The 12,077-nt window shown below is 38.2% G+C and overlaps 1 protein-coding gene across 2 annotated transcripts; it reads right to left on the bottom strand.

The window, feature by feature from the left end:
• Positions 1–3,953: 3,953 nt before the first annotated feature.
• Positions 3,954–9,837, bottom strand: LOC110868061 (pentatricopeptide repeat-containing protein At2g17670). Of its 2 annotated transcripts, none has more exons than XM_022117147.2 (2): positions 8,345–9,837; positions 3,954–4,387 (listed from the first exon to the last, which is right to left on the bottom strand). In XM_022117147.2, the coding sequence occupies exon 1, from the start codon at positions 9,766–9,768 to the stop codon at positions 8,356–8,358; it is 1,413 nt and encodes a 470-aa protein (XP_021972839.1). In that variant the 5' UTR covers positions 9,769–9,837; the 3' UTR covers positions 3,954–4,387; positions 8,345–8,355. The 2 variants fall into 2 exon arrangements, with proteins under 2 accessions (XP_021972839.1, XP_035831606.1); XM_035975713.1 differs by lacking the exon at positions 3,954–4,387 and adding an exon at positions 6,683–7,014.
• Positions 9,838–12,077: the final 2,240 nt, after the last annotated feature.

Here is a 12,077-nt window from a genome sequence, read left to right on the forward strand (position 1 = left end):
AAACACTAAGTGAATTTTTACAAGTTTTCAAAAAATCAACAACTTTAATTTCCGGTGTTTATTATCCCACTAGTTCTCGAGTTATTTCCGAATTATATTTGATAACAACTAATTTTAAAAAGTTTGAAAACTCAAGTGACATGTTGAGGAACATGTTGACACCAATGATCAATAAATTTAAAAAATATTTTTTGGACTTACCACCCGTATTTTTATGTGCCGCCGCTTTAAACCCAATTTTAAACGTAGCGGGTGTTAACGCGTTAGTTGATGAAATTTACGACAAGTTGGATATGCACGAGGTTGATCCAACATTGAAAGGCAAAACTAAAAAACTTTTCGATGAATCTTTGAATAAACTTTATGATCATTATTTAAAAAAATATGGGGAAAAAATCATACAATTTTTAATGGAGCTTCATCATCGGCCTCTAAAGATCAAATAATTGCCGACCCCATCATAACCATGTTGAACGTCGTTAGAGACGAAACGGCGAAACAACAAAGGGGTAACGAACCATCTAGTGAACTCGGCCGATATAAACTAAGGGATGATGCACTTACTATGACGGCCGAGGAGTATAATAATTTTGACATTTTGGCATGGTGGAAGTCTAAAGAATCGGAATTCCCGATTTTAGCCACCATGGCTCGTGATTTACTAACGGTCCAAGCTTCCACGGTAGCTTCGGAAAGTGTTTTTTCTCTTAGTGGTAGGGTATTGTCGATTAGAAGAACAAGATTAACCCCGGAGTCGCTAGAGATGGCAATTTGCCTAAAAGACCATTTGGACGGCGTTGATCGTGTTCAACATAAGTCGAGTCTCGAAGACGAGGTGGAGTTGGAGCACAAGATTATTGAAGAAGAGGATGAAGAGGAAGACGAGGTAGAGACCAATGATTCCGAAGACGATTGTAACGAAGTGCCCGCACCAAAGCGTAGCGGAAGTGAAAGTGTCGCACCGTCCTCAAGCAAACGACCAAAAAAATAAATTATAGGAACCGATTCTGATCAGTCCCGAAGGAACCGATTCTGATCAGACCCACGGAACCGGTTCTGTTAAACGATTTTGATTACCGATTATGATTACCGAAAGAACCGACTTTTTGTACTACTTAAACGATTATATATGCGAATTTTTTTTTTCCACAAACGAGATATTATTTCACAAACATAACACTTAAACATTACACATCAAACACTTCAAACATCACACATAAAACATAGATCAAACATAACTAAACAAATTAAACATTACGCATCCACCAAACTACATATTAGAAGAACCCGCTCCTTCGCCCTTTTCTTCCTTTTTTGCCTTTGTCACCGGGCAATGTTTGTCGGTATGCTTCTTGAGGGTGGAGTTTGCCGCCGCCTTCATGAACTTACCACAATTTTTGCAACGAGCCATCTCATGGTTATCCGACATCAAACACAAATCAAAATTTTTCCAAATAGCGGGGTTACGCTTGGTTTCTAATATCAAAACAACTTCTTCTTCCGATGCCATAGTGTTCTTCCGGGTTTGATTGTTTGAATTGAAATGAGAAATGTTAGAGAAAGAAGGATGATGGAAGATGAAATGTTTGAGAATTTTATGAAATAATCGATTTTTATATTTGAAAACCGGTTCCAACGGTACAATTTTAAATAAAAAAACAGCTTTTCTGCAGGAACCGGTTCTGCACAGTAACGGCAGTCACTTTTTCTGAAAATACGCAGTGGAACCGGTTCTGCACAGTACCCGTAACCGGTTCCACACAGTACCCGGACCCGGTTCTATAGTACCCGAAACCGGTTCCCCCGGTTCTAAAAAAAATGACATGTACCCGGGTTATACCCGTACCCGGTTCCACTGACAACCCGGTTCCATTCACTTGTACCCATACCCGGTTCCGGGTTGGAACCGGTTCCGGGTTTTAAAAATACCCGAAAATGCCCATCTCTAGTTACAAGTAGCAGCAATTCCAACCCAAGTCACTTCACTTATGGAAAATTACTCTTAGCTAAAAAAGTGATAATGCGACATATTAATCCATTATCCACATATAAAAAACATAAACATAAGGTTATATTGTGGCCATAATGATAGATAAATAATGAAGAGTCATATTGGTTGTTTTGAAAGACGATAGTAATTATATAGGCGGCTAACCATTTGTACCATGCTAGGAAAATGTTTCTTAAAACTAAATAAAGAGTTTACGCGAATCCGCAAACCTTAAGGAATGGTTCATATATGTTGCCTCCTGAAGTGAGACACGGAGAAAAAGCATTCATTAGGCCACCCGTAGTGGGGCGGTACATCACGCAGATCTTGGCATGGCGCCCCATAGCACCCGGCCACACCACTACGGCCGGCGCTATGGGTGAGAAAAATTCAACCCTCGTGAAAAATATCACGCCATGCATCTTCCTTCTCCACTCACACACATATATACATACATACATACATACATACATACATACATACATACATATGTATGTATGATTGAAGGGGTTATATAACTCCCTTACCACTACACCCTCTTATGATATAAAGCCCCATAAAGTCCTCCTCTTACACTTTTCGCCACTTGTCACATAACGTTGTCGCATAACGCCACCTAAAGGGCTTTATAACTACACATGGCCTTAGGTACATTTGATGATGAGTATAGTATGCCATGAGCCATGAGCCATGAGCCATGAGCCATGAGCAATACACTACCAAGGTAAGCACTGACAACACTATGGTGGTCGGTTTGACAATAGGAATAAATGTCTATGAATGAATCTATGACTTTTTAAATTAAGAAACTAACTAAGCCTTGTAACAAGTTAAAGATTCATCCGTATGAAGCTTGCATTTATATAACCAAATTCACACACATGGTGGTCTAGAGAAAAGAATCAAGTCTCATTCTTAATAAGAGCAATGTAATCATCCTACATAGTTGTGTGCCATATGTGATCCTACAAAGCCTCCGTAAGGGACGGGGGTGTGGAAGATCTAGCAATATGAAGGTTAAACTTACTAAGCGGTTTTGTATTACCCCATGGGGATCAAGTGACCAAAGGATGGGAACGAGCTAGAGTGGTCATGGTTGGGGTGGTGATGTGGGATCTATCTTAGTGGAATTTGATAACGCAACCTTAGATGGTGAAGGGGAGGCTAGGGTTGAGGGAGAGTTGATGGGTAGGGTATATGATAAAAGCACTCACGTGTAAGATTGGTCAGGAATACGAGAATCAAGAAGATGTTGAGAGATAAGAGAAGAACCGAATGGTGAGTCTAAAAACGTATAATATGGAGACTATGTCGGAGAAGATGATGCAAATGGAAATGAAGACGCAAAAATAACATATCGAGAAATGACCACAAATTTTAGTATGAAGATCTAGACATCGATAGCCACGACCACTCACGAGGATGACATAGATGAACAAGGAAGACACAAAGGGTTTTTCTAGAAGCTACATTACGAGGAGGGAACATATATGAGTAGCAAAAACATCTTAAGACGCGAAGACAAGAGCAACAATACTAGGAGTGAGTAAATGTGCATGGCCATCTGTGTTGCTCGCAAGGTTGCTGATATACCAATCCGTGTGGCTTTAAGGGCCACGATCGTTTTAGTTGTTAATAAGATTGTGGGACATCCATGATGATTGCGAAGAGCGTCGACGTTTGTTAAGGATCTGGCATGAAGAAAGCTAGGATACGTGTTGTAATTATGAGTAATATAAACGTTGCGATCAAACTTTGTAGTCAGAACGTTGATCGTGTATTAGCCGGTGTCTTGCATAGCGTATCTGGTGAACCATCATCAATAGTTTATACTTTATACTTATATGAGTTAGTCTGGATTAAAATTAAACACAACATAATTAATAAAATATAATGCGTAACTAACAATTTGAACATACAACTAAAAATATAAAATTACATCGCCAATTGATTCTACACATAAATCCCATAGATTTAACAAACACGTACATAACTATAATATAAATATGCATGTTGATCAAGAAACTCGTTATTCAAGGAGATCTCATCACGTGCCCTAATCAACTTAGTAATCTGCCCTGTTTCCTTGTGTTATCTTCTATATAAACCCAATTAAGAGTAACCCCATAATTTAAACCAAAATGGCTAAAGCCTATGTGAGACAAAGCTCTCTTAACAGGTCTGCCAGTTTGCCGTGTGGACCGGTTTGCATGGAGGCCGAGTACAACAAGCTCATGTGTCAGGATGAACCATCGAGCCCGACCTCCGAGATCATGGAAGATGGTTTTGTTCAGGGTCCGCCGTCCAGACGAGGTCATATCTTCGTTGTTGCTTCAATGGTGTTCATCTTCATGGCTATAATCATGTGTAACTATTCTAAGGATGGATTTTGGCTCGCTACAAAAAAGAAAGTGTTCATGTATAAATGAAGATGTTTAGGAGTTTTAAGTTGACGATCGGTGAAAAGTCACCGGTCAGATGTGTTTTATGGTCGTGGGTTAGGGTTCTTTTTCGTTATTATGTTTCCGTTTAGAGTGTTGTCTTGTGTGTGCTTATGTTCTTCATCGTCTTCTCATAATGAAAAAAGAAAACGAGATCATAAGGAGCTCGTAAATTACTTACTCATCAACAGGTCAATTTGAGTTACGTTTCATCTCAAACGAGTCAAACCAAAAATACTAAGGGAGTGACGTCAACCGTGCAAGGTTAGTAGGTTGGTGTGTTGCGGGTTGGTGGGTTGAAACGTACAACTTGGACCATATTATTATTCGTGTCAAAGATTTTAACCCTAACCCGCACACACATAAATTTGGGTAAACCCGAACATAACCCATTTAACCTATTTTAAATGAGTCATACATGTTGAAGAATAATAAGTGGGTTGTTGGGCTATAAGGGGACTAGGGGTGGTTCACTAGTGATGGAATTCCATCACTCCCACTATCCAATCAAGTAATGCCATGCCATCAATCCAATTTCCATCACTAGTGATAGAAATGTAGGAGGGGTGGAATCACTAGTGATGGAATTCTATCACTCCCTCCCAAATTTTTTAATTTTTTATTTTAAATTAGAAATTAACAATAAAACACTAAAATTAAAAATTTCATTAATTTTAAAACATACTACTTCAATTTCACATACTAGAAACATACAATTTGTAAAAAAAAAAAAAAAAAAAAAAAAAAAAAAAAAAAAAAAAAAAAAAAACCTACTACTCGAATTTAACATACTAGAAACATACAATTTAAAAAAAAAACTACTCCACGTCCGAATCCGGAAACTCCAAACCTAGAGAACCTACTAGTTCGATTAAATCGAATCTCAACCGAAAGTGAGTTTCTTCGTTACGCAATTGTAAATTGATATCTTGTGGAACTTGAACTTGTGTAGGAGGATCCGGTACCCAATCCGGGGATATTGCACGTCCGTCGTGTTTGATCAACATATTGTGCAATATGATACACGCATACACTATGCTATGTATTGCTTTCTTGGTCATCGAACGAACCGGTCGGTGTAGTATACCCCATCTACCCTTTAAAACACCAAATGCCCTCTCAACATCTTTTCTTGCCGATTCTTGCAATTTTTTGAACGCCTTTTCTTTAGCCTCGACGGGAAATGAGGGAGCTTTCACAAAAACAGACCAAGACGGGTAGATACCATCTACAAGATAAAAGCCTCGTCTGTAATGTCGACCGTTAACATAGAAAGGAGAGGAAGGTGCGGTACCATCCGTTACGCTTTGGAACAACGGCGACGTGTGCAACACATTGATGTCGTTGTTTGAACCTGGGACACCGAAATACGAATGCCAAATCCATAAATCATTCGACGCCACCGCTTCTAGTATGATGGTTGGTCTTTTGATGTCTCCCCTCACATACGCCCCTCGCAACTCTCTTGGACAATTTTTCCACTCGATATGTGTACAATCGATGCTACCGAGCATCCCGGGAAAATGCCATCTAGCCTCGTGTGCGGCGTAAATACGTGAGATGTCGTGGCTCGTCGGTTTACGTAAAAACTCGTTAGAATACAACTTAATGACCGCATTGCAAAAAAATTGCAAACATTCACGTGAAGTTCTTTCAGACATAGCTAGATATTCATCATATTGATCGGGTGGGTTACCTGTCGCTAGTTGGCGAATGGCGGACGTGCATTTTTGAATCGGCGTGAAACTTGGTTTGCCCCTCGCATCGTAACCTTCTTGAAACCATCCCTCGCTTGCCTCGATGTCTCCAACAATCTTTAAAAATAATTCTTTGGGTAAACGAAAACGATCTCTAAACGTTTCGGCATTGTATAGCGGGTTTTCCACAAAATAATCGTTCATCAAAACTTCGTTGGCACGTATACGATCACGGCCAACCATCTTCTTCTTTGGGCGGGACGACTCGGCATCAAGCTCGTTATACACCGTCACAAAATAGTTTAGCGTGTCGTTGTCGGAAGACGACTCGGTATCGGTATCGCTAGACATCGGAAACGTCGAATCCGTAGGGAATTCCATTTGAGAAAGATACAAAAATTGTGTGAAATGGGTTTAAAATGGTTTAAAAGATATAGTTTGGTGTGTGAAAAAATGGTTAAAATGTGGATATATATATAGATAAAATGGATTTTTTTTTTTTAATTAAAAGTTACCGTTTTAAGTATTGAGTGTGACAAGTAGATAATATGGTATGACAAAACTAACACTGTTACGACTAACCATGGTTGTTAAATAAGGCCTCGAAGGCCGAGTACACCCCGAGTACTTGCTACAACGTAGGTTGCCGAGGCACGAGTACTCTTCGTTAAGGCTGAGTAATCCCTGAGTGCTCTCCGCCTGGCAACTTTTGCGACCACAGATTAACCGTGTAAAATGGAAAACGACAAAAACAATAATAATCTAAAAGTTTTTTTCTAGATGCTTAAACGGGTCAACCCATTTTTATAGGAGTCAACCTGAACCCGACCTGTTTTAAAAAGGGGCCAACCCAAACACAGCCCGGTTGTTTCAAGAATTGCCGCCCCTGAAAAGTATTAGATGAAAAAGGGTCAAATAGGTCAAACGATTAAAATCGTCAAAAGTGTACTTTAAGCAATTATATATTATTATTGAAAAATTGTAGTTTTTTGAATAACTTCTTTTATGTGAAATTGGACAGAAGTGTTCGGTCCAACCCAACCCAACCCGTACAAATTAACTACCTGTATCTGTATTAACATGTTACACAAGAACGTGGTTTCAAAAAGCACAAGACATGCCGAGACATTTGGTCCTAAAAGCCGACGCGTGAGCAATGGCGGACCTAAGGCTAGACCAGGGTGGGCGGGTGCACCCCCGGGAAAAAAAAAATTAGTGCTAAGTTTCGTTGAAAATCCCGTCCGCACCCCTTGGAATTTTTCGTCCGCACCCCATGGAATTTTCTGTCCGCACCTCTTGGACTTTTTCGTCCGCACCCCTTAGGTAAAAAGCGTTTTCAGTTTATATTTTAAAAATATTCTTTAGTAAACTCCTATTTTATAAAAAATGCTACATAAATTATTTTACTTTTAATACCTAAATAAATAAACCCAAATACCTAATACATTTAACTAGCCCGCTACTAAGTCTTAGCCCAATAAACAAACCCAACAAATCATCAATATTTCAAACTAAAATAAAATAAACAAGCCCAAAACCGTTACATATTCTATCATGCTCTCTTTATTGTCCTTGCACGCCAGCGATCAGAACATCAACAGCGACAACAGTGAACAGTCAGCAGCCGCATACCACCGTAATCAGCCACGGGTAAGTTTCTTTTTTATTTTTGATGATTTTTGGTTAGTTTTTGGTTGATATTATCCACCTCCAGCGGCCTATTATAGCCGCGTACTAACCATAGTAGACATGTGCTTCATTTTGTTTTCATTATGTTATGGTGGGTTATATAAATTAAGTTCTTTTGTTTTACATGACCCGACTCGACCCGAACCGACCCGATACGAACCGATTTTTTATTTATATACCTTGGGGCCTAAAATTTTTAAAAATGTTACGCACCCCCATGGAAAAATTTCTGGGTCCGCCACTGCGCGTGAGACAAGAGCTTCATGTACACAAGGTGTTGCGCTATATACAAACCAAATAAGGGTTTTTTGTAGAATTAGTAGTTAAGCCACTTTACAATGTTACAAAGTTAAACAAGGATCCAACTAGAAATCAGACCGCAAAACATATAAAGGGAAGATGAATTTGCTTTGTCTTTGTATAAATTAAGTAATTGTAACTAATGGACTGGGAATAACATAAAGCGACAAAATAATATTGATAACGAATACAGAAAAGTAAGAAGACACGAAGATATAGAGGCGTACCAGCCAATATATCAAACAGCAAGCCCTTGCTCTTTAGCTTTCTTCAGCCACTTAAGCGTACTCTCTAACGTCGTATAAGCAGCAACCTCTGTCAAACTTTTACTCTCTAAAGCATAATCGAACACTTCATACGCCTCTGCAACTTTCCCGCTTCTACAAAGCGCCCTCAAAAACGTCCCGTACGACCCTGACTCAAGTTTCATATCGTTTTCCTTCATTACATTATATAACTCAACCCCTTTATCCAACTGTCTCGCCTTACACAACCCATGAAGCAAAGTGTTATACGTACACTCATTCGGGCTACACCCTTTACTTTCCATCTCCCCCAACAACTCCAACGCACCAAGTGCCTTCCCGTCTCTACACAACCCGTTCATCAACGAAGTGTACGTAACCACATCCGGAAAATGACCCATTTTCGCCATCTCTTTAACAAACTTCTTAGCCTCTTTAACCTTCCCCGACTTCGATAACCCGTAAATCAAAGTGTTATACGTAACCAAATCCGGCTCTATCTCCTCCTCAACCATCTTCTTGAACACCCTCAACACCTCACCCCCATGACTTAACATACAATATCCTTTCATAATCGTGTTATAAACGTAACAATCCGGCTTAAACCCTTCCTCTTTTAACACATCCAACAACCGCATCGCCTCACGCAGATTCTTCCCATTACAAACATTATCAATCAATATAGTGTAAGTCACCAAATCAGGCTTCAGATCAAACCCAATTTTCATTTCATTAATAAATGCATTCACACTGCTTAAAGATTGAACCTTTATCAATCTTTTAACCAAAAGATTATAAGTATAAGTATCAGGCTTTGTAAATTCAACCTGAGACAGCTTCTTGATTAGCTCAATAGCATGATCTTCATACCCGGAACCGCAAAGGGTCCGAATCGCGATATCGGTCGACACCTTGTCGGGTTGAAACCCTTTTGAGCCCATTAGGGTTAGAACCTGATCAACATTTGAAAGATCCGAATTGGGTTTTGTGCAGGATTGGGTTAAGAGTATATGGTATGAAGATTTATCAGGGGTGAACAAAGGGTTGACCTTTGTCATGTGGGTTAGTAAAAAGATTGAATCTTGAATGTTTGATGAAACAGAGGTGAAAGATTCAAGAATCTTGTTGCAGAATCTGTTGGTTAAAAGTGAGGGGTGTTTGGTGGTGGTTGTGAGGGAGGTGAAGAGGGTTTTGGCGGCGGAGATGTCTGGGGATGTGAAGGTTATTGGTGGTGGTGGCGGTGGTGGGCGGTGGGTGGTGGTGGTGGATTTGGGAGTTTTCCGGTGGGGGTAAGGGGGTTGTTGTGATTGTGGTTCATGGGTGGATGATTGAAGGTTTGGTAGTAGAGATCGAACTGGTGGGACTAGATTCTTGCTGGTTCTGAGTGATGGAGGTAGCTTTCCCATTTTCTTCAGTGTTTGTGAGGTACCGGAGGGTTTGAGGGTTTTGGAAGGTTTTTGATGGTGTCTACCTTCTCTTTTTCAGCGGATTACCTAAAGATCACTATTTTTTTCTTCATTTTAATTTTAATTAAATAATGTTTTTCATATTTTTAGATAAACAATAAAATTTTCTCTCTTTCACTCACAACACTTCATAGCCACTCACAACCCTTCATAACCATTGTTTATAACATGGAGAACCTTCTCACAAACATTGATGGACGGGATGTGAGTGCTCTTAGCCCCAAACCCGATAAAAAAGGTCTGAAATCGAAGATGTTCGAGATGGATTCTTTGGTGTTAGACTGGGGAATTAGTACATAAATAAGAAGAGTAAGAAAGTTTTTAGTACATTGTTCTTATATTTGGAAGGTTGAGATTAGCGTTAAGGAAAAGAAAATAGTGAAGGGTATAAAAGAAATATAATATTTATTGACTTTCTCTCCACATGCAAGTCATATGTTAATTCCACCCCATCAATTTAAAATGTCCATAAGACATTTAAAAAAATCACAATAATAACAAGCGTTTTTAATCTTTAATATTAGTATGATATTGCTATAAAAATAAAATAAAGAATTTTATTTTTATTGAGTTTTCTTTGCATTGTTTTAAAGACTTAAAGGTTCAGGTTATTGTGTCTTTCAACTGGGTTTTGGTCATTACGTTTTTACTAAGGTTTCTATACATTGTGTTATTATCAAAACTTATAACACAATGTTAATTAGGGTTCTGGCCATTGCGTTTTTATCGCAACCTATAACACAATTTATGACACAATGAGGAGGGTGTTATATTTGGGTTTTCTATACATTGTGTTGTTGGTTCTAATTATTGTGTTTTTCAACTGGGTGAGTTTTCTATACATTGTGTTATATGTTCTAGTCATTGTGTTTAGTCAGCTAACCATTGTGTTTTAATATGTTGTTCATTGTGTTTTAATTTGTTGTTCATTATGTTTTATTATGTTGTTCATTGTGTTTTTAGTCTGTTGTTCGTTATGTTTTTAGTATGTTGTCCATTGTGTTTTAGCCTGCTATCCATTGTGTCTTTTATCTATTGTCCATTATGTCTTTTTCCTGTTGTCATTAATTTTGTTTTTAGTCTACTTTCTATTGCGTTCTTAGTTTGATACCCATTGTATTTTACGTTATCTCCATTGTGTTTTAGTCGTTCTCTTTTGTGTCTATCATCTGTTGTCATCGATTGTGTTTTTGGTTTACTTTCTATTGTGTTTTTAGTTTGATATTCATTACGTTTTACGTTATGTCCATTGTGTAATACGCAATTGAGTTTTTGAAAACTACAACAAGCAGGTACTCATATTAAAAATAAAAAGACGCTCGATTTTATGTTATAATTTAAAAAAAAAAACAAATGACTTATAAAAAAGTTACAAACGTTTAAAAATGGGGGGAAATAGCATCTGACTTGCATGTGCATATTATTTTATTATCTTTGTAACGCCCGCTTTTGTAACCTTCCTTTATTAGAAAGCCTGTCATGTATTTCTATTTTCGGAAACTTGTAATCTCTGGTAATCATATTTCGTTTCGAATCGTTGTAAACTCGAGGCCTTGATCATAATAAAATGGATTATTTTATGATAATTATACCTTGTTTATTCATGTTTGTTTATACATTTAATTCATAAATACACTTGATACTTATTCATTAGTAACATAATCACGTGCTTATTTTACAAACGAACGATCGTAAATAAGCGAGTTATACGCTTTATCACGTGCAAATACTTAGTTATACATTACTATACTTAATCCATGTGTATACACTTCTTTAATACTTAAATTACATATTTTATTTACATAATATACCATAATATATGCCAAATAATCAAACATTAGGGACTTAAAGTGAAAAAAATTGAAAGATGTGCGGCTGACTTGCGCCGCAACATGCGCACTAGATCTAAACATCTGCCACGACCTGATGCATGTATCGATTCGTAGCCAGGCCATTCTGGTTTGCGCATTGGTCCGTTTTTGGCTCTTGTTTCCCACCTAACTCACTTAGCTCTTGTTTCCCACCTAACTCACTTAATTACACTTCTAACACCTAACCCTAATCCCCAACTATATATAGACCCATTCCCACTTTTACTTTCACTTTCCAAACCTTTTAAACACTCTCAAGTTCACTCTAAAATCCTCCAAATTCACTGATGTTTGGCAAAAAGTTCTAAGTCTTTCAAAGTGAGTTCTAACTCACTTCCGCATCTATTACTTCTTGCTTCGTCTTCCATAACACTTGGA

The sequence above is a fragment of the Helianthus annuus genome, chromosome 7, assembly GCF_002127325.2.
Source record: "Helianthus annuus cultivar XRQ/B chromosome 7, HanXRQr2.0-SUNRISE, whole genome shotgun sequence".
NCBI classification, from domain to species: Eukaryota; Viridiplantae; Streptophyta; class Magnoliopsida; order Asterales; family Asteraceae; genus Helianthus; species Helianthus annuus.

What these genes read in the sequence shown, in the direction of transcription:
- LOC110868061 (XM_022117147.2), bottom strand. Translation starts at nt 9,768, where the DNA reads ATGGGAAAGCTACCTCCATCACTCAGAACCAGCAAGAATCTAGTCCCA.